Raw genomic sequence first — 23,892 nt, 5'->3', positions numbered from 1 at the left:
ATGGCTCAGTCAGTTAAGTGTCTACCTTCAACTCGGGTCATGATCCCAGGGTCCTAGGATGGAGAGCACTGGGCTCCCTGCTCAGCAGAGAACCTGCTTCTCTCTCTGCCTGGCATTCCCCCTACTTGCATGCGTGCGCTCTCTCTCTCTCTCCTAAACAAATAAAATCTTTAAAAAAAAAAAAAAAGCACAAGAAAAAAAATTCTCATCTTCATTAGTCCTTAGGGCACTGGAAGTATGGAAGTCAAAACCACAATGAGTTACCATTTCACACTAGTAGAATGGTTGTAACTTAAACAAAAGAACTCATGTTGGCGAGGACAGAAAGAAAACTCGAGCCCGTGCACTGCTTGTGGGAGTGAAAGATGGTGCAGCTGCTGTGGAAAACAAGCAGTTCTTCAAAAAATTAAAAATTAAAACTACTATATACGACCAAGCAACTGCGCTCTAGGTATGTATCTGAAAGAACTGAGACGCAAACAGATATGCCAATGTTAGAAGCATTATTTGCCAACATCCAAATGGGGAAAGTGTCCATCAACAGATGCATAAAATGTGGTCTCTCCATCCAATGAACATTATCCAGCCATGACGGAATCAAGTACTGATATATGCTACAACCTGAATAAACCTGGAACACATACTAAGTGAAAGAAGCCAGACACGGGGCACCTGGGTGGCTCAGTGGGTTAAAGCCTCTGCCTTCAGGTCAGGTCATGATCTCAGGGTCCTGGGATCGAGCCCCACATCAGGCTCTCTGCTCAGCAGGGAGCCTCCCCGCCACCCCGGCCTGCCTCTCTGCCTACTTGTGATCTCTGTCAAATAAATAAATAAAATCTTTAAAAAAAAAAAAAAAAAAAAAAGGAATCCAGACACAAAAGCCCACATACTATAGAATTCCATTTGAATGAAATATCCAGAATAGGAAAATCCATGCAGAAAGCAGACAGTAGTTTCCCCAGAGTTATGGGGGAAATGGGAAGTGACTGCTTAGCGGCTAAAAGGTTTCGTTTTGGGGTGATGAAGTTCTAGAGGACTGTGATGGTTGCACAACACTGAATTTACTTAACACCGGAGAACTATACACTTTAAAATGGTTTCAGTATTTTATTACATTACCACAATTTTTAGCAAAAAACAAAAAGAAAAACAAAACCACAGGCCCTTTCCACAAAGCAGAGCGTCTCTCACTAACCTTATTACCATATGCTAGGACATCAGACTAGAAAAGAGACTCAAGCAAGTGTACACAGTTCCTTCTACAGTATTCTACAAGTAGGTACATTACTACTTATTCCCACGGAAGAATAAACATTGGAGAAGAAAAATCTGCTCCTCTAACACTGTTCCCCTCCTGAGATCGTAAGTGTATGGTAGATTAAGACAGTTACAAATTCTCTGACCACTCTACACATCAGTAAGTGGGGTCTATGACCTTTAAATCTGACCAAGCTAAGAATGACCATTAAAATATGGGAGAAATGACACTGGACCAATGTGGGGCCCAGATGTTTAAAAACTGAAGAGCATTCATGTTTCCTAAAATACTTTTTTTTTTTTTTAAAGATTTTATTTATTTGTCAGAGAGAGAGGGAGAGAGAGCAAGCACAGGCAGACAGAGAGGCAGGCAAAGGCAGAGGGAGAAGCAGGCTCCCTGCTGAGCAAGGAGCCCGATGTGGGACTCGATCCCAGGACGCTGGGATCATGACCTGAGCCGAAGGCAGCTGCTTATTAGCCAACTGAGCCACCCAGGCGTCCCTAAAATACTTGATCTTGAAACCTACCAACCACGTTGTAAAAAAGCACCAACAGCCCTGTGGAAAGGCCTGTGTGGACGGCAACTGACTCCAACCACACTCCCTGATGAAAGCATAGAGCAATTCACGAGCCATGTGTTCTCTTGAAAGTAAATACTCTAGACCCAGGCAAGTCGTCCAGCAGTATTCACCAAGCCCTGCCAATACCATGGGTTAGTTTGTAACTAAGCATTGGGTAACACAGCACAGTGGAAATTCCCTTCCCTTTCTTGGAGCAGACAATATGTCTAAACAGCTTTTTAAAAAAATCTTTAAAAAATTATATAAAATATTAAAAAAATCTAGCTTGAATACACAGCAAGTACTTTAGATCTAGTCTTTTGAAGAAAACTATACTGGGAGCTCTAGTATGTGCCTGGCTGTTTCAGGCACAGAGCAGGCCAAGCAAGACGCACTGGTGCTATGGTCTGGCCAGGTTATGTTATATTCACGGAGCCTGTAACACAACAAATGTTAACAGGTTTCAACTGGAATTGCAGTCTGAGCATGTGCCTCATCGCTGTCCAGCTCTGGAAGAAATCTCAACCTCATCCTCTTCAAAGCAAAGATGAGCGTGTGTGTGTGGGGGGGTGGGGGTACTTCTGCTCCACTTCTAAACAGGCTGCCCATAAAAAAATATTCTGGATGGGCTGGGAAGGTTAATACTCCTGCAGCACGGAAAGGCAGCTCTAAGGAAAATGGCTGGAGACAGTAAGAACCCTCTCCCTCACACTTCAGCCTACATAAGGATGGGGTGTGTGCTCGCTTATTTCATTTATAAAACCCATTCCGGGAATCAAAAACGAGTAACTCTTTTCTCTTTTTACTTTTTGGTAGAAACCAATTATCCCATATTCTCTTCCTAAATCAAGCCCTGCCCTGCCCCTGCGATCTCTCATATTAGAAGAAAATGCTGCAGCACTTCCCACCTAAAAAGAATACAAAAGGTAAACTCTTCCTCTATACCAGCCCTCACTGTCCTTACCAGTTATTGCCCTTTTCTCGGATTCTCTTTGCTTCGAAACTGTGTCTCCTGCCATCTCTGCAGTCCACTCTCGCCAGAATTTTACCCTCATCGCTCTATAAAACCCCTATCACAGTCAGGAGCGTGGTAGCTCCCGTTACGGATCCAGAGATGAATATTCCAGCCATGATAGGTGTATAAAGTAAGAGCACTTAACAGTTCATTTACCATCTTTATCCTCGTGACAAAGTGCCTTGCTAGCTCCCGTCTACCTCGCTGGTCTCCTCTCCTCCCCCTGGATGGGAAGTAAGAGCAAACCAGGTCTCAATCCTCACAACATGTGTTTATCAACACTCTCCACAATTCATCTGGTCAAGATTCATCCACTGTAGCGCTGTTAACATTTTGGGCCAGATAAATCTTTGCTGTGGGAGCTGCACTGTGCATCTCAGAAGGTTTAGCGGCATCCTTGATCTCTACTCACTAGATGCCTGCGGCAGCCCCAGTCCCGTCAAGAGCGTGTCTCCAGGGGCGCGTGGGTGGCTCAGATGGTTGGGCATCTACCTTCAGCTCAGGTCCTGGGATGCAGCCCGCCTTGGCTCTCAGCTCAGCAAGTAGTCTGCTTCTCCCTCTCCCTCTGCTTCTCCCCCTGCTTGTACTCTTTTCTCTATCAAATGAATAAATAATATCTTTTTTTTTTTTAAATTTATCTGACAGACAGAGATCACAAGTAGGCAGAAAGGTAGGCAGAGAGAGAGGGAGGGGGATGCAGGCTCCCTGCTGAGCAGAGAGCCCGATGCGGGGCTCAATCCTAGGACCCTGGGATCATGACCTGAGCCGAAGGCAGAGGCTTTAACCCACTGAGCCACCCAGGCGCCCCGAATAAGTAATATCTTAAAAAAGAATGTGTCTCTGGACATTGCCAACAGCCCCTGGGGGGCAAAATTGCTTCTGGGTGAGAACCACTGGCCTAGTTCTTTGGTTTTCCACAAGCAGATATACAGGCTGGCAGCTGGATATACGCTGTATGCACTGGCTCTACCTTGCACTCCTCTCCAGCTGCCTTCTCGTTATGTCCACTTATTTGTCCTATCAGGTATATCCCATGTAACATGTCAAAACTAAAATTCTGATTTATATTCTGTCCCATGTATATCTGTACCTTGTCACCCTGCTCGATACACCTCTCCTGCTCTTAACCTCACAGTTTTACCCATCAGTAAATCCTACCGGCTCTGCTCTCAAAATATACCCCAAATCTGACTACTACTTAATACCTCCACTGCTACCAAGCCCAAGCCCGTATGATCCCTCACTGAAATTATGACCTCCTTGTTTCCCTGCTTCCACCCTGGTTCCCCTAGTCCAGTGGTTCTCACCTAGGAACTTGTTACAAATGCAAATTGTCCTCCAAATCTAGTAAATTTAAAACTCTGGGGATAGGACACAAAAACTGAGGTAATGAAGTCCTCCATATCTGAGGCCGCTCCCCTGCCCCCATCCCTCCCATCATATTCCCTAACTAAAACTTTCTCCCTAGCTCACCTTGTTCGGTCACACTGAACTCCCTGTGTTCTATAAGCAATCAGACTCCTCCCACTACTGGCCCTTTTCAATAATTGTCTTTCTTCCTGAAAAGTTACTCACCCTCACAGATAATCCTCAAGTCTCTATTTAAATGTCCCCATGTCAACAAATCCTTCTTGGACTAGCCTACATAAAATAAAAACACCTTCTTCCTGAACTAGCCTCCATACTCTGCTTAATTTTTCACCAAAGCCATCTGTACTACCTACCCAGGCTATGGGTCTGCTTTGCTTATTACTGTCTTCCTACATTCTACTATGTAAACCCCGTATGAACTAGGAAAGATCCTTAAGCCTAACAGATGTTCATTAAGTGTTACCTTTCTGAGGCAATGGCTGCCTGTGGTCCATTAGAGGAATGATACAAAGAAGTCAAGGAAGAATATTTAATGTTACTTAAGTAACTACCAAGAATATTTCAGGTCAGGGAAAAAAAAACCCAAGCAACCCCAAAATGTTGTAAGAAACACACCCCAAACCCAGAGCTGTAAGGCGACGGACAGGGACAGATGCAGCAGCTGACAGTAAAGGCTAAGGGATTTCAGAGTAAATTAATTACAGGTTCGCAAAGTTTAGGAAGACTTCAGATCTGAGCCCAGGAGGCACGACCAGCCTTCTATAACCAAGGACAACAGATGAAATTATAGGTTAAAGAGGCCTGTGTGCACTACCAGAGAGGTGGGGGCTTGCTGAGGCCAGTCTGCCCAAGATGTGTTCATACAGCACCACCCTGAGGAGCAGTTCGGTAAAAAGGATGGTGGAACACAGGGGAAGGCTGGATTAGACAACTCTAAACAGATTTCTTTAATGCAGGGCTTCTTGGTTAACATGTTTAATGTCAATCTCTAAAAAAGAAAGAAGAATATATAGTGTTTCCCTGCCTTAATCACACAATCTTTTGTTTTGCATAGGCGCACACACACGGAGCCAAGCTTAACGTCTCCTACAGTTGGTGACATTTTTACCCACCTCATTTTGTTGTAATTTGCCTACTAAATTAACACAGAAATAATGTGTCCCCAAACAAAAGACTCCTTTCATTAGTATATTTAAACCAAGTCTGCAACTCCAATTCTGAACACGCCCAGAGGCCAGCTGTCATTTAATAAGATTGTGCTCAATATTCACTACACATTGCTTAGTTATCACAGATCTTCCACTTGGGAAATAAAATCCTGAAATTTTATTTTCACCACTCCATTCTTGATTCAATTTGTAATAAATAATACAATATGAGAACAATTTAAGCCTATAGTATTTTAAGTGTCTTTCCAATACTTTTGAGAATTTTAAGTATTTTGGACTCCTAAGAAGGTATTTAGATGTAAGATAAACATACTAGACTCAAACAACAACAACAACAAAATAGTACCACTACAGTAGCTGGAAGGTACTCAAGAGACCACTCAATCCAGTGCGCTGAAAGGTCTTGCCAGCCATGTTAACGAGAAATCATGTCTTTACTCAAAGTCAAATAACAAGTCAGGTACCAAAAACATCAAACAGAGCTCAGGTCAGCTGACATCCCAGTTGGTTATCTTTTTAATACACGATACAGTGCATATACAGATCTTAATTGGGGAAACTTAAAAACTGATAAAGAATTATCTGAAGTGTGATAAAATCTGGGGTAAATCAACTCCAGTGGTCTTCAAAGGACATGAAAAGAGAAAGTAAACTGAAGACATCCTTTTCTTTCTACAAAAAAGGCAAGACAAACCAAGTGTAAAAGCTAGAGATTTATTGTTATTTTGTGATTAATAAATTGTCAAATTGGTTATGACACTATCCCACACTGTAAACCACCATTTGCCAGTACAAAAGTTTTTGAACCAGACTGAGGCATAAGGCAGAGAGAGCAAAGACACATGAATATCATCCTTAACAACCTCCACTAGTCATGCCTCCACCTTGACCATCGCTCATGTTTTCCTGCTGGGGAAAGTGTCAGAACAGTGCACGGGCTGGTGGGCAACCTGGCCTCTTGACCTTTTTTAATAGCAAGCAACTTACAGAAGTAATGGAATTCAACCTGTATTTCCCTTGATTTTATTGGTCTGAACTCATTTTAGGTTACTTTAACATTTTAATTTCCTGTAACTGTACATGAGAGAATATAACGACCTAAGAGAATACTGAACCAGAGTCAGCCAAGTATATCACTGACCCCAAAGTTGTGTTTTAATTGGTCCTAAAGGAATGTACCACACCCCAACAGTTTGAGAGTTAAGCAAACAGAACTTCTTTGGGGAGGGAAGAAAAGGCTGCAGAACAGCCAAATGTACTCAACATTGTTAAAACGGCTCTTTGTTTTTCACCCCTGAATGATACCTCTTTACTATACTATATGCACAGAAATCCTAACAGAATCTTGGTTGCCAGTATTATTTAGGCTGGCCCAATCCAGGAGAGATCCCCACCCCCCGCCCCCAGTTCCCCTTCTCTGAGGCTCTGAAAAGCACAATATTTAACTATTTCTTAATAGAACTACCAAACACTTCAGAAACAAGTGGCTCACAAATCATTTTAAATTCATGTATTGCCTGTGCATGAGAAAACTGATAAACCCAGAAGATAGTTCTATTTTTATATGGCAATTAAAAATAACTGAAACATCAAAACACTTTCAGTGAAAGCAACATTTCAATTACAAATTGTAATGCCTGTTGAACTACCTATGGGAGAAGCTGAGAAGTCCTAGGCAAATGCACTTTTGGGTTATACTACAGTGCTCCTTCAGTCTGCACACGGATGAAGGTAATTTACAGTCAATCTGTGAATGTTGAGACAGTGTAACATTATGTGGTCTGTACAATTAAATGTCCTTAGAGAGATAACCAGAATCAGCTTTTCTATTCTATTTTCAACAAACCTGACTACTGGCACTTTTGCTGAGAGATGTTTGTCAAAGATGCTGTAAGATTCTACACAATCAGGAAATACTCAGCTTTCAAGTATTTCCTTATCTTCACTTTTTTGGTTACAGGTGCTTTACTCAGATAATCTACTGCAGTTTGTTTCTAGAAATGCAATCCCAACTGTGCATACTACATTGTATACAAATAAAGCAAGAACTGTCAGTAGTATAAATCTTACAGCGTTTTGTCTGCAAAAATACATGCCAAAGTCACAATAAGCAGTATTGTACCACAAATTATAGAGCGCAAATGATTTGCTTCTTTTTAATGCTTTTATTCTACATAAATTACTACCATAGGCTAATGTTTAAAAAGCAAATAAATTGGACAGATGCAGGACAAAAATCTGTTCACCCAACTATAAAAGGTGATGTTTTTTTAAAAATTACAATAAATGCAGAAGTGTTTGATGCATGCAGTAGCCTTAAATGAAAAAGCATTGATTCCCACTGTTTAAAAAAAAAAAAAAAAGAAAAGAAACACAGAGAAACCCACACATCTTACTGCACTCCACCTTAAAATGTATCATATTGGGTTTGTTTATAACAGCACAGAATTCCAAGAGTCAAAATGAAATAAAGCGGGTATTTTAAAGATTTTAAGAGCCGTTATCAAAAATAAATTACATTTTTTCAAGATACATAAATGCTGCTATGATGGCTGCGAGCCCAGTAACCTTTCAATAGCAGCATTGATATCACCTCCTGTTGCTATGAGCGCCTGCAAGTTTGCTTCACGGTTCAAAAATCCCATTGCACTGAGCTGTTCCAGTTGTTGCTGAAATCGGACTTCTGGATTCTGTAGCTGTTAAAGGAAGAAAAAAAAAACCACTAACCAAAACTCTAAGGAAAATCAGTCTGTGTCACACCTAGATAACCTCTAAAAGGTTTTAAATGCTCTTTTACAAATATGCTGGTCTACTAAGCTATAAAAACACTGGCCTCTCTTGAAACACAGTCAACATACTTAAAAGCCTATTAGCATTTAATTTTGTTATTTTAAATAGTCTAATTTATGCTTAGTCCTGTCACACAGAACACAAAACTCTGCTTTAAAAAAAAATCTTTTGGGGTGATCACTGGGTGGCCCAGTCAGTTCAGCATCTGACTCTTGATTTCTGCTCAGGTCACGATCTCGGGGTCATGAGATCAAGTCCAGACACCGGGGAGTCCACTTGAGATGCTTTCTCCCCATCCACCTCTAACCCTCCCCACCACTTACACAAGCACTCTTCCTCTCAAAAATTAAGAAATAAAATTTTTGAGAAAAATCACAAAATAAACCCCATCCGTTACATCAGATATATTTAAGAAGCTGGTGAAAATGCAGGAAACCTAAAAGTATATATGCAAGTAGTTCAGAACTAATGATTTATTTTGTAGTTATTGACCAATTGGGTAAATATAAAAGCAGAGTTCTCATGTACAAAATTCTAATGTGCATTCAATTTCTGCACTGGCCAGTCATGTCTCCAAGAGAGTTCCAGACCCACAGAATATACTCCTGACAATTCAGCCACCTCAAATCTTTCTTCAGAAATGAAGAGAAGACAAAAATACATAAATGTTCAATCAATCCTGGCCAATCTGAAAATAAGGAGGCCTGTACACTGTTCAAATTACATAACAATTCTGTCCAGTACCTAAAATCTTTTTTTCTTATTAATTCTATGAATATTATTTTGATTCAGAAGCTGTATTAGTACTGGGACTATAAATACTTGTACAGGATAAAACCCTGCCCTGTTTATTATATTTAATAAGACTTAAAATCAGAAAGCATGTTCTATTTTTTGCCATGCAGAATTACAGGGGCAATCTACCATAACAGGTTTGACAGGCTATCATCCTCATACAATGGCAGATTCTTAGTAAAGCTAATAAATGTTTCCAGCTGTAAGAACATTATTAGAAGTCCACATTTTTGTGAGGTTTATATATGTAACACAAGCTACCACAGGAAGTAGTAGTGGGCAGGGAGAGACAGGATTTTTTCTTTAAGCCAAAACACAAGGTCCAGGGGCACCTGGGTGCCTTAGTTGTTAAGTGACTGCCTTCGGCTCAGGTCATGGTCCTGGGGTCCCGGGATCGAGTCCCACGTCAGGCTCCCTGCTCCATGGGGAGTCTGCTTCTCCCTCTGACCCTCCCCTTCTCATGGTCTCTCTCTCTCTCATTCTCTGTGTCTCAAGTAAATAAATAAAATCTTTAAAAAGTAAATAAGTAAACAAATAAATAAAATACAAGAACTAGAGAGAACTGTAGTTATAGCTGTTCAGGAGGTATTTGGGATAATCAAGTTTCTATTTCTCCTTAACAAACTTTTATGAAATACAATGCATTTCAAATAATATCCAAAGAGGGGCTCTAAAAAAATGCATTTTAAAAGGCAACTTCCAAAAGGCAAAATTGTAACATTTCTTCCCTTACAACTGTTTCCTTCAGTGTCTAATAGTACACCGAAGTCTATAATTTTTGTTATGCCTGTTGTTTAAGATTGTGCTTTTCATTATACTCTAAACCCTGAAGGACTGCCTCTTTCTTTCCTTCTTTCTTTTTTTGGTTGTTTGTGGAAATTTCTAAATTTCCAACAAGAAATACAACATGTGAGCAGAAAAGTCTTCACCTGAGGATTTACTCCAGCAAGAGCCTGCAGCATTTGTTGGATAAACTGCTGGTGTCCCGGCTCAGTGGTTCCCGTCGTCGTGGGACTCGGGGTTTCACTAGGTGCAGAGTTAGAACCGTTGCTTCCTGAAGAGCCTCCAGTGCTTCCTAACGCCCCTAGGCCAGGAGTAAACCTAAGGAAGCATGAATTGGTTAATAAACCTAAGCTCCTGCAACAGGAGGCCAGACCAGGCCCCTGATGATAAATCAGTTAACATTTTAACATAGCATTAGCTGTTATCTTCTTAAAATGAACATTTTTAATTTTGAAAACTCAGTTTTGAAAACAATCTGAATAAAATAGGCAGAATGACATTTAAAAGAGAAGTTGCATTTTCATAGTCATCCCCAAATAAGCCTACCCTGGGATCAGGCCGGGAGCTTCCGTTGCTAATGTCTGTAAACCCTGCTGAATCTGTAACAAGGCCTGCATCGCTCTAGGATTTGACATCGCCGATAATGTATCAGGATTCTGCATCTAAGGAAGAAAGAGAACAGGTGGTTAACAAGGGAATTAAAATCAGTGAAAGTACAATTTAAATGTTTCTTTGCTATGTTTCTGGAGAAAACCTAAAACCTTACTCCCAGACACTGGTAATCCAGAATTTCTTTCCCCAGATAAACACAAGCACCTCCTCCTTGACAGCAAACCTAGTGTGCAAATCATTAACTGACCTCCTCCCAAGTCCATCAGCAAAGCCACTTTTCATAGTGAAAGACAATCAGGTGCTACTGTGAAAGCCACAACTGCTCCCATTCTCCAACAGAAGACAGAAGTGTTATTTCTAAGAGACAACCTCCAACTGCACAATTTATGTAACGTGGTTACATATGGTAAAAGCCACATATTCCTCCCGACCAAACGTTATCTGTTGCCGATTAAACAATTTTACCAGTAAAATACACTCTAAAACAATAGTTCCAAATTTGAAGTTAATACGTGTATCCTGAGTTCAGCCTCACTACTTCCAAATAGACACCACGTGACTGACCAAAAAAGATTGGCTAACATTAACATCATTATAATATGTCAAGGACAATAACTAACCTTGGATAATGGTTTACAAGCCCAAGAATCATTCGTATAATATTTAAAAGGCCTAGAACTACCAGTTTCAAAACACCAAAACTGACTTTTGTCTTTTTAAATAATAAAATACTATTCTAATCTCAAGTTGGTGTTGTTGTGTTTTTTTTTTTTTTAATAATAAAACCTTCCATGTAGGACAACACTGACAATTTTAATTGTGCTAATTCCGAGTCTGAGGAAATGAGATCTACCCCTCAAAAAAGAGACATTCCATTAATTTGTAGGAATTAAAGCATTACAACGAACCAAACCTGTAAAGCAGAACAGGGTAGCTCCTTCCTATTACTCGAGATTAGTTAAACCATAAAGCATAACATGACACAATGAAGCACTTCAAAGTTAGTTAAGTGAAAGGAAATGGTTTATGGTATTAACGAAGCATTCAAAATCCTAAATCCTAAAAAGCAAAAACAAAATGGTCCTTTCCTCAGAATTTATGTTTAAGAAATATAAGCAAAAGGTCAGCAGTGAAACGGGGCTTAGTTAAGATCAAGCTGAATTCTCTGCAAATTGACAGCATTATCAAACTAACTTCTATGGTTTGCTATCAGCCAGAGAAGAGTAAGGAAAATGTTTATTATCAAACTTTTTCAAGCAAATCATTACCGAAGATAGCTAGCATCTTTTCTTACTCACTTGTTGGAGGAAAGTTGGGAGCTGTTGTCTCATTTGTTCTTGAAGCTGAGGATTTCCAGCAAATAGGGGATTATTCAGCATCATCTATGGGGCAAGTGTTCAAACAATTTTAACTGGAAATATCTGAAACAAGTAATGTACCTTGTTTAACAGTCTATCTTCCCCAAGTGCCTAACCTGGCACTTAAAAGGAGGAAGGTAGAACATGAATAAAAGGGGAGAAGGGAAGATACTGTCCACAAGAGGGATCTCCAGGGGAAAAAAAAACAAAAACAAAAAACAAAATGAGGCATCTTCTCTCTCAATGAGAATGATGATTATGATAATGACATGCAATATCCTAAAAAATAAAAACAATCATTTTCTTAGGATTTTCCTTGAGCAAAGGTGAGTATTTGCCCTTAAAAGAAAAAAGGGGGTAACTGGCATTCAGGAGGATACATTGGCTGCTACACTGACAGAATAAACATAAGCATCAATACATGAAACGATACATGGCTTGCTCAGACACCTCAACACACAAGTGGCAAGCACAGAGAAAAATCCAGATCTGGAACCACTCTATCTATCTGCCTGCCTACTGCAAAACAGCTAGTGTTCGGTCCAGAAAAATAACCAGAACAGCAACCACCTGACAGAGAAATGGAGCTGCTAGGTGAAAATCCACCCAGGACTAGCACCAAAGGATCTCTGGGGAGAGTATTAAAATGTGTTAAGACCTGAAAGATGTAAATCCATTTGAGAACACCAAGATTAGCCTCTGGATTTCACCTCACTACCACCAGAGATAAGAAAACTGGCATGCCTCCGAACATTCACACAGGTGTTAAGAATTAAAGTCAGGGTCAATATTAATGTTAATATCTGAAAACAAGATTATGATACATGATCAGCATAACCAGAAACTAATTCTCAAAGCTTTGAAAAAGATGAAAATTTTATCACTTTCCCCAGAAGGAGCGAAAAGGCAAATGACAATGATTTACTGATCACCTATTTACCAGTCCAAAGTCTGGAGGGTAAAGTAAAATGACCCTTGCCCTCAAGAAGTTAACCATATTTGAGAGCAATTAATTACATGTACACACTAGAAATAAAAAGAATTCACTCTCCCTCCTTTGTCTATTGTTGCAAAGTGAATTATTTAGTTAATTCCAACAAAATAATGAAAGTAGGAGGAAGTCAGTGTGTTGTGAATATACCATATTTGTTTCCAAGTGACCAATAAATTCACAGTACATGAAATAATACCAACTTGAGATCAACAAACCTGCTTCTTTATTGGCTCCAGTAAAGTATTTTTTATTATGAACAGATTAATAAAGTTACCACATTTATCTTTCAGGATTCATGTCATTTGAGACAGCATGGCATCTTAAACTGATTCATTCATTCTCAGAAAAGTATTATCTCATTTCAGGTATTTCTCCTAACTTACCTGACTATACAACAATATGGTTTATATATTCAGACTTTTTTGAGTTTCTAAAAATCAAAATCAGAACAGAAAACCTAAAGACTTTAATCTGCTGATAACCAGAGTATGTTGTAAAAATTTCTAAATTGCCTACAATAAAAGACATCCACATATAGCCTTCTTTGTTAACATTTTGCTTTAGAGTGAAAAAATAAAATGTCGAAGTGCTCAAGTCACTTTATAATGTTGTTAATTTAATTAAATGGCTGAGAATGTACTTATTAAAGTCAAAATTTTTATTTATATTTTTTAATTTTATTTTTCAGTGTAAAGTCAAAAAAATTTTAATTTTTTATTTTTTAAATTTCTTTTCAGTGTACCAGAATTCATTGTTTATGTACCACACCCAGTGCTCCATGCAATACATGCCCTCCATAGTACCCACCACGAGGCTGACCCAGCTTCCCACCCCCTACCCCTTCAAAACCCTTAGATTGTTTTTCAGAGTCCATAGTCTCTCATGGTTCATCTCCCCCCTCCAATTTCCCTCAACTACCTTCTCCTCTCCATCTCCCCATGTTATAGCAGTTATAAAACATGCAACTCCTCCGTGTTATTTCTTATACTCCACAAATAAGTGAAACCATAGGACAGTTGACCTTCTCTGCTTGTAAAGTCAAAATTTTAAAATAAGATGCACATTCAGTGCTAATTAATCAAACAGACATTTCAAAACATACAAATACCATCACTCAACATATTTTCCATTTATTTAAAACAAAAGTGCTATGATCACAGTAAGTGGAGCATTTAATACTAATTTTTATATGAATAAAACAAAAATATACACAAATTCACCTAAAAACTTGTTCTTTGTTTCCAATTCCACAAATATTAAGAGGGCAGAAGTTACTGCTGAGGATTATAACACAAAGATATCTGCTATATATTTGAATGGTTCCAGACTTCAGAAAATAAAAAATATTTTGTTGACATAAAGAAAAGTAATTAACTTTAAAAGCTTTTAGAATGTTGGAAATGAGAATACACTATAAAGGAAAATATTTATTATCCCTTATATTTTATAGAAGCCATTTTTAATATCCAGCAAATTTAAATAAACTACAGGTGATCAAGGTTATTTAATATTCTCCAAGGTTTTTCAAGCCCAGCTGTTCTTAACCTAGGGGAACATCTGAATTGCCCAGGGAACTTCAGGGATAGGGGAAATGAGATGTAATTACACCAAAATCTCTCAGGACAGAGAGTTTTTGTTTTGTTTTGTTTTGTTTTAACTTTAAAATTCCCAAAGAGATCCTATATGTTCAGCCAGGGTTGAGATCCACTAATTCCCTTAGTTACGGTCTCTTCAAAACAATTAAGAAAATAAATAAATTAATAAAATACCATTATACTAACTTTGAGGGGTGATCTATAATGGAAAGAATGAGAACACTGTTCCCACAAATCTCCCTCTGCCTTTAAAAAATGATTTCAGGATATTTTATAACTGCTATCTTGAACATGACCATTACGCAGAATCTATATGATCTAATAAACACAAGTATTCCAAGAAATGTATTACCACAGCACTTAATCACTTTCAAGATTTACATTTCAATAAAGAACATATCTTCCAAAGGGAAAGTAATCCAAAACTTTATATCCATCTCCTAAATCAACATACATAGATACAGAGTAAACCTACACTTCTTTCTAGCCAATAAATAGCAGAGAAGAAAATGTTCTAATTATATATGAAGAATTAGTCTACTGCAAAGAAACAAAATGTAAAAGATATTGGAAATGCAGTTTACCTAGTTTTGTAGTATGTAACACAACACAACCCAAATGTGCCAAAATCACATTTATTTGATTAGGCTATTTCAATTCACACTGCACAGTCCTTTTTAATATAATTACAAACTCACCTGTGCAGCAAGGTCAGGGTTCTGACTTAGTGACTGCATCATGCTTCTCATGTAAGGGGCAGACAACATGTTTTGCATAAGTTGTGGGTTTTCAGTTATTTGTTGCAACAAGCTCTGCATTCCTGGTGTGTTGAACATACTAGCTGGAAGTTTGTTAAAAAAAAAAAAAAAAAAAAAAGACACTGTATCAAGGGAAAGACCCATAAACAAAAGTGAAAGCTTTAAAATACAATATATACCATATGTAATTTTAGTAACTGCAGATGAGCAAACATATTACTAATCAATTGAACCAAGAAAGAATTTTAAAACTAAGATCTCCACAACTACACACTCAACATATAACAGTAAAGAAGGGTTTATGATGTTAAACATTCTGGATACATTTACAATAAAATCACATCTAAAACTTATACTAGGTTCTAAAGTCAATTTAAGAAGCAAAAATTAGATATGGTTGAAATTACTATGAAAAATCCCAGGGGCGCCTGGGTGGCTCAGCTGTTAAGCGTGTGCCTTCAACTCAGGTCAGGATCTCAGGGTCCTGGGATCAAGCCCTGCTTCGGGCTCCCTGCTCAGCGGGAGGCCTGTTTCTCCCTCTCCCACACCCCCCAGCTTGTGTTCCCTCTCTCGCTGTGTCTCTCTCTGTCAAAAACAAAATATTAAAAAAAAAAGAAAATAAAGAAAAATCTCATACAGAGAGTAAGTCTGGGCCAATATCTCCTCTAGGACTGCAGAAGAATCACATCCAGCATTTGATATGCTCCTATTTAAAGAACGTAAGCCCTCTCATACCCAGGAAACCAGATGTAGCCTCCATCCCACTTTCACTCATTACTGACACTCACTCACCAAAACAGCAGGCACATTTAACATTTCAGAGCAGAGACTAAGAACAGTGACTAGAGTTACCTGGGTTCAAACCTAATCTAACTATGTAAACTTGGGCTAGTTTTTTGGCCTCTTCACCCTTCCAGTTTTCCCAGTCAAATGGAGTTAAGTACTATCTAGTGCAAAGGACAGGTTGTGACAATTAAACAACTTAAGGTGCAAAAGTGCTTGTTACTTTTTTCTTTCCTTTTTTTCTTTTTTTTGCTAAGAGCTATAGTTAAATTTATGCAAATTCAACGTTCTCTGAAAACTCATTTGCTCAACACATAACCAGATTTTCACTTGCTGACTACATATACTCAACCTCAAATATATTCTCAAACTCATTATATGCAAACTTAACTCATTAGTTTTTTCATTTCCCTTCTGCTCTCATTCCATCCAGCGTAATTTTATCAGGCTTAAAACATTGACACTTCCTACTTATTTTTCTAACTTATTATAATTCTGCTGGGGGTTTTTTGGTAATCGGTCTTTTTTTCCTATTTCCTCAAGTTGTTTCAATTGGGTTATTTTCTACATCCTGAACTCTATGAATATTCTAACACAAGTGTTGATAAACACAACCTGCAGAGCAAATATGGCCCATGACCTGCTTCTGTACAACCCACAAGGTAAAAATGCTTTTACACCTTTGAATGGTTAAAGATACAAAATTATTCTGTGAAATGTGAAAACTATATGCAATCAAACTTCAGTGTCCATAAATAACATCTTCTTGGAGGGGCGCTTGGGTGGTTCAGTGGGTTAAGCCTCTGCCTTCCGCCGAGGTCATGATCTCAGGGTCCTGGGGTCAAGCCCCACGTTGGGCTCTCTGCTCAGCAGGAGGCCTGCTTCCCCCGGTCTCTCTCTGCCTGCCTCTCTGCCTGCTTGTGATCTCTGTCAAATAAATAAATAAAATCTTAAAAAAAATCTTTTTTCTTGGAATACAGTAACACGCAGGTGTTCACTGTCAATGGCTGCTTGTGTACCACCATGGCTGAGTAGTCCAACAGAGGCTGTGCACAGCCCTTGATGACTGCTGCAGACCCAGAACGCTGCTCAGTGCACCACACTATTGCTGTAGCATGTTGTTATTTTCTTTTTTTAACTACTAGTAACATACTAGTCTCATAAGAACAAGAAGAAAAAGATAAAGTTGGACTACAAATATTGTGCTTTTAAGGCACAATGGAGCATGGATTATTTTATCAATGAGATGGCAAAGCACTGTATTTTTATGCAATGACAATGAAAGAATACAATATACTTCAACATTGCCAGACTAAGCATTCATTGCACTATGCCCAACTCAGAGGCAAGCAACAGTCAGGAAAATACGAAATTTAAAATGCAGCCACCTCATCATAGCCAGATTTCTTTACAAAAATAAAATATGAAAATAAGCCTACAACCAGTTAAGTTTCCAAGTGGCTTGTTAGCCAAAAAGGAAAGCGGTGTATTAGTGGTGATTAATTGGCATGCTTAATGAAATCTTGATTGCAGCAGCCAAATATGAATGTGTCCAGAGAAATAAACCCGTTTAAGTCCATTACCCTTTCAAGGAGAACAGTTTCTCAAGAGTTAAGGACATTAGACTCACAGCATCAATATTCAATTTAAAAACAATGCAAGTTATTCTGAGTGGTATTCCTTTGTTTTTAATGAGCTGACAGATGTTTCTGCTCAGTTCTTGTTTGAGAAGTCAATGCCAAGTTTAAAGTGTCTGAAAAATCAGACTTTATAAACAGTCTGCATAGAATTACAGGCAAAACTACTTTCAAAGTCCAGAAAATAATTCAATGCAACGTGAAATAAAATCAGGTTGATTTTATGATTTTAAATGGATTTTATATTTATATAAATTTTTATTTATATATTATTATTTTATATTTATAAATTATATATAATAGATATTTATGTATTATTTTTAAATATAATATTTTATTTATATTAAAATGTTTTATTTATAAAATCAGGTTGATTTTATGATAAAAATCAGGTTGATATGATGATGATGAAAACATATGTGGAGGATTAGCTGAATATAGAAAGCTTATTTTAAAAATAAGGTATTTAAAAACTATGGCTATTCATTGTCTTATTCACCAGCAGGTAGTCCGGAAAATATTTTGAACTATCACATTATTCAACGAGCAGGAGTATCAATAGAGAACACCATTTCACTCTTGTGAACTTTGCCATAGTCAATTCCACAGATTTTTGTCTGAAATATCCTGACCTGTCCAACCACACGGCAGCAGTTTGATGGCTTAGCAGAATTAGTTTTTGTTTTGTAAGATGTAAGGTTTTACTTCAAAATTTTTTTAGCTAAAGGCTAAGACTGAAATTCTGAACCACCTAATCAGCATTACCAAACACCAGATGACTCTCAAAATTATCTTTTGCTAGAAACTTGATTATGTTTCCCAATGAATTCTACCCATAATTATAAGGCAAACAGCATGCAAACTTGTGGAACTCATACTGTGGTAAAGTAATTTTGACAATAACAGAAATTGTTTAAATGACAATATCAAGGTGCTTTATACATACTCTTGCTGTCAAAAGTTAAAATGAGATCTCCATTGCCATGAATTTACAGATTGTTTTTTTAAGTTCATATTACTGTTCCAGCAGCATTCTTTGGACCTCAATACAAGTGCAAAGGAAATTTCCATATTTCAAAAGTCATTTAATTTTGTAATTGAGGTCCTACCACCTAACCTTCAATTGGAAGTGATTAATCTGCAATGACATATTTAAAGCAAAGAAGAATGTAACAGAATCCTACAAATGCTTCCAACTGATGACTATGCTATTAAAATCATATACTTTTGAAATGAGTACATATTTAAGTAAAATCTCATTACACATCTTGACAACAGGAAACACTGTGAACATCAATTAAGTAAATGTCATCCCTAAAAAAGAATTCCATTCCTATCATTAGTATATATATATGAAAAAGTATTACTCAGTTATAATTTTACTTACTGCAATGTATTTTCTCTCATAATATTCTTGCTTTACTTTTTTTTTTTTTAAGATTTTATTTATTTGACAGAGATCACATGTAGGCAGAGGCAGGCAGAGAGAGAGGAGAAAGCAGGCACCCTGCTGAGCACAGAGCCCAATTCGGGGATTGATCCCAGGACCCTGAGATCATGACCTGAGCCCAAGGCAGAGGCTTTAACCCACTGAGCCACCCAGGTGCCCCTCCCTTTGCTCTTGACATGCAAGGCCCAAAGTATTACCTGGCCCCTTGCAAGAAAAATTTGCCAACTCCTGCTCTAAGATTTCCTCATCTTCTAGAGTAAGTACTTACTGGGCAAAAGAGAGTCAAGAATTTTATCTTTACAGGTATGTGTGTATATTTGTGTATGCGTAACTGCAAAGAGTTGAATAAAAATCTCAACAGTGTATATACTATGCTAACAAATTGTTAGGCCAGCAGAATCCATTTCCTTTTGCTGTTTTTGGTTCTCCTTTGATGGATACAATAACATGAAATCTTAAAGTATCAAGGCATTAAGTAATAAATCTGAATAAGAAGTCACAAAACTGATTTTCTGACACAAGTTGTTACTGTAGATAACAATGCTATAGTTAATTAAAAAAAAAAAAAAGCAATTCACCTATCAGGAGATTAAGTCTTTGCTCTTTGATCTTTCAAATGTGAATAAAGTAGCTCTCTCAAAGATAGTTTAAAAATCAAATAAGCAGTAAGTAAAATTCAGAAGGGATTATTTTTTTCCTTGATTAAATGATATTATTTCGATGTAACCTACATTTCCTGTGGTGATCATTTCGGAATATATACAAACACTGAATCATTACATTGTATACCTGAAACTAACACTCTGTCAAATATAGTTCAATTTTTAAAATGGCAATACTTCAGGGGTGCCTCTGCTCAGGTCATGATCCTAGGGTCCTAGGATGGAGCCCCGCACCGGGCTCTTTGCTCGGCAGGGAGCCTGCTCTCCCCACACCCCACCGCCTACTTGTGATCTCTGTCTGTCAAATAAATAAATAAAATCTTAAAAAAAAAAAAAAGGCAATACTTCAATTTTTATCAACTCCTTACTATATTCAAAAACTTCCTGATACCCGCTATAGTCTATAAAGGATATATACTACAGTGACAACCAATGACTCCCAATTATGACTTCCCTCAGTAATGACCTTTTAAAAAATTCCTCATCCAGCACCTCACCTTTCCACTTCCTCTGCCAAACACCACCATCTTTTATTTTAAGATTTTATTTATTTATTTGACAGAGATCACAAGTAGGCAGAGAGGCAGGCGGAGAGAGACAGAGAAGCAGGCTCCCCGAGGAGCAGAGAGCCCGATGCAGGGCTTGATCCCAGGACCCTGCGATTATAACCTGAGCCGAAGGCAGAGGCTCAACCCACTGAGCCACCCAGGCGCCCCAACCCACCATCTTTTAAAGCACATCCGAGTCCTTTTCACCTTAGGGAAGTGGCCCCATGCTTTCAATTCCTCTCATTTCCATGACAAGCACTAGGACTAAAATCGTAACTCTAGCTTCAGATTTTAGACCTAGCTCTTAGCATCTGAATAGTTGACAAAGGGACTTCCATTTACTGAGTCTAGTCTACAGAGAAATAATCAAAAGTAAATTCCTAACCTGTTCAGATATCAGACTCTCCAGCAGCTTTATACACAGATCTTAAAGCCACTGTAGAAGATTCTGATCCATAGGTCTGAGGTTAAGACCTGAGAGTCTGATTTCTTTTTTTAAGATTTATTTATTTGCTAGAGAAAGAGACAGCCATAGAGGGAACACAAGCAGGGGGAGTGGGAGAGGGAGAAGCAGGCTCTCCACTGAGCAGAGAGCCTGACACGGGGCTTGATCCCACAACCCTGGGACCACGACCTGAGCCGAAGGCAGACGCTTAACCAACTGAGCCACCCAGGGGCGCCGAGAATCTGATTTTTTAACAAACCTGCCAGGTGCTCTGATGCAGCTCATTTAGCCCTAGTCTCACTCAGGACCAGAGTCTGGGAATCCACTGATCTACAGTACAAACTAGACCAAAGCCAAGAAACACATGCTCCAGTAGGAAGTCCACTAGTAACTGTATTCTCTCTGGACTTCAGTTTTCCTACGGTTGAAATGAGATGACCACCCACTTCTCCCAAAACCATCTCATGGATGAAGTAAGGGGTCATCTCATTAGTAACCCTTTCCACTATAATGCACACAAGTGATTAATACTAATCACTATATATTTAAAACTCCCATTTAAAAAACTTGGAACATGAAAAGATAATTCATAAAAGTTACTTCACACACACACACACACACACACACAGAGCACAAAGAGTAACAGTATAAAAAATGTTTTCATTATTCAAAAATGTGAGGATAATAGAGAAAAGTGGTGTGAGCTATTAGGAGCCTACCTCCCACTCCAGGCCCCAAATTTGGTGCAGATGAACTCTGCCCGGAAGTGCCACTGGCAGCATTACCACCAGTGCCCCCCACAGTGCTGGTGGTCCCACTGGAAGCTGATGAACTCTGGGAAGCCTGTGGAGCCCATGGATTGGGTAATGGATCTCTATTTTCTGTACGGGAAGGCTGACTACCTTCACCTGAGGATGTATTGCTCACGAGGGAAGCAAATGGATTACCACCAAACTGTAATAAAAGACAAAAATCATAAAGAATAAGCTTTTGTTTTAAATAACAGATATGAACTTTCTTTTAATGAAAACTGTATTCCCCATATAAAGGTACCCTTCAATCACACATGTATTTCTGTTAAATCAGGAGCTGCCCTTTGGCCTAAGCCGCAGGGACCTACGTTATCACCTGCTCTTGTGCAGCACTCAGCATTGGTTCCTGAATATCTGTATACATGCGCCGTAAAGCATTGTATCCCCCTGGGATGCTTTCTAGGTTGCTCAAGGCTCGGTCCTGGTTTCTCATCATTTCCTGCATCATTGCTGGATTCCTGGCAAGTTCCAATGTCTAAGAAAAAGATATTCATATAAAAAGGCACCAAGATACAACTGAATTACTTTTAAGTATTAACCAACACAGCTGATTTGTTTACAAGTTTTCTAATGATGAATTAACAGTCTTTAATAATTAAATCAGGAACTTATTTTCAGTAATTCCTGCTGTCACCTCAATCTAACATTCAAGTAACACCAAGAAACACTCTGTTATGAATGAATGGCCATCTGCTGAATCAGATTCTTTTCGCTTCTTAAATCTGCAAAATAACCATTTACAGTGATCTTTAAAATACAGCAGAAAGCTCAAATCTCAAACAATCCAAAGTAGTATGTTGCTGAGTTTCCCCGAATAAATAACAGGACTTCTTTTTGTAGCTTAGCCATCTATAAAAGGCAAGCTCCTTAAGCACAGGAAATTAAGTAAAAACTAAGCATATTAATTCTTTAGCTAAATGAACTTAAAGAACTTTCCACATACTTGTCTCATAATATCTGGATTATTCAGCATATGACTAATTTCTGGATTTCTCTGAATCAACTGCTGCATTTGCGGATTGGCCATAATTAACTGCCTCATCAGGTCAGGATTTGACAGCATGCTCTGGACAAAGGGATTCTCCATAATCTGGACCATCATTTCAGGATTGGACATAAGTTGCCGCTGCATCTGGCTTTGTAGTTCAGAGAAGTTAGTAGTATTCAAACCCAAGCTACTCAGACCTGCAAGCCCTCCAAGGCCACCTAAGAAGATAAGGGAAAAGATAAGAGGAAAAGGGAAAAAGATAAGGGATAAATCAAACTCAGAAATTTTATCATTAATACTACTGTGCTAAAATATGGAAATGCAAAAATAGTGACTCAATAGTCCCATTATGGAAAACCACCTATTTTTAAAGATTTGTCTGAGAGAAGAGAGTGGCACAAGTAAGGGTGAGGGGTAGAGGAGAGGGAGAAGCAGACTCCCCACTGAGGAGAGGGGAGAGAGCCTAATGGGGGACTTGATGCCAAGGCCTAGAGATCATGACCGGCTGAGCCACCCAGGCGCCCTAAAAAACCATTTTCAATCACACAGAATTCCTATTACTTTTTAAAAGTAATAGTAAAACTGTAACAATGTAATTAAAAAACTAGTATAACTAAATAATAGTAAAACTAAAAAAAGTAAAACTCTCCCATTTCTATAACTATTATCAGCCAAAAATCCACTCACTTTGATATTTAAGTTTAAATAATAAAACCAACTAAATATTTCCTGGGTGGCTCAGTCAGTTAAGTGTCTGCCTTCAGCTCAGGTCATGATCCCAGGGTCCTGGGACTGAGTCCTGCATGGGGCTTCTCAGGATGGAGCCTGCTTCTCCCTCTTTCTGGGGGCACCGCCCCCCTTCCTTGTGCTCTCTCACTCTGACAAATACGTAAATAAAATCTTTAAAAATATATATTTTAAATATGTATTTCCTATGTGCAGTATAATACATTTTTGGTCTTTGTCCCAGATTCTGGGCACAGAACTCCTAAAAGCCTTAGAATTTCCAGAGTGAAGGGAGTGTCTTTTGTTCTACAATACAAGCCCCTTTGGATCACACTTCATTTATGCCAATTAATTCCTTAGTGTGGGGCACCTAGACAGCCTCAGGATGGGGGAATCACCAAAAAGACAAGTGACAAAAACAGCTGTACTTCTAGCCACCCACCAACCTCCAGAAAGAGGAGGAAAAAGAGCTAGATTAGAGACTGAGCTCTATAAAAATTCTTGAGGAATGAGATTCGGGAAACTTCCACGGTGGTGAACACTTGTAGATCATGGGAACCCTGCACTCTCCCACACCTCCATTTCTTGCTCTATGCTTCTCTTCCATTTGTTTATTTCTAAAGTGTAACCTTTACAATAAACTGGTAAACATAAACATTTTCCTGAATTTTGTAAGCTATTCCAGAGAATTATCAAACGTGGAGGGAAACTGTGGGACCCTCCAATGTATAGCCAATGTATAGCCTGCAGGTCAAACACATGGTCCAATACCTGGACTGGTATC

General features: G+C 38.6%; 1 protein-coding gene across 2 annotated transcripts in view; it reads right to left on the bottom strand.

Moving 5' to 3' along the window:
• Positions 1 to 6,072: 6,072 nt before the first annotated feature.
• Positions 6,073 to 23,892, bottom strand: part of UBQLN1 (ubiquilin 1) — a 53,179-nt gene continuing 35,359 nt past the window's right edge. Inside the window, exons 4-11 of one of the 2 annotated variants that reach the window (XM_044265811.1) lie at positions 22,338 to 22,600; positions 21,711 to 21,869; positions 21,302 to 21,536; positions 14,998 to 15,140; positions 11,651 to 11,734; positions 10,287 to 10,402; positions 9,887 to 10,058; positions 6,073 to 8,068 (exon numbers count right to left, since the gene is read on the bottom strand). In XM_044265811.1, the coding sequence (XP_044121746.1) occupies positions 7,916 to 8,068; positions 9,887 to 10,058; positions 10,287 to 10,402; positions 11,651 to 11,734; positions 14,998 to 15,140; positions 21,302 to 21,536; positions 21,711 to 21,869; positions 22,338 to 22,600 (1,325 nt within the window). In that variant the 3' untranslated portion in view covers positions 6,073 to 7,915. The remainder of the gene's footprint in view (positions 8,069 to 9,886; positions 10,059 to 10,286; positions 10,403 to 11,650; positions 11,735 to 14,997; positions 15,141 to 21,301; positions 21,537 to 21,710; positions 21,870 to 22,337; positions 22,601 to 23,892) is intronic. The other variant, XM_044265812.1, reaches the window with a different exon arrangement.

The sequence above is a fragment of the Neovison vison genome, chromosome 9 (assembly GCF_020171115.1).
Source record: "Neovison vison isolate M4711 chromosome 9, ASM_NN_V1, whole genome shotgun sequence".
Lineage (NCBI taxonomy): Eukaryota > Metazoa > Chordata > Mammalia > Carnivora > Mustelidae > Neogale > Neogale vison.
Note: the sequence above shows the minus strand (reverse complement) of the source record. Positions and strands in the feature narration are given on the sequence as shown.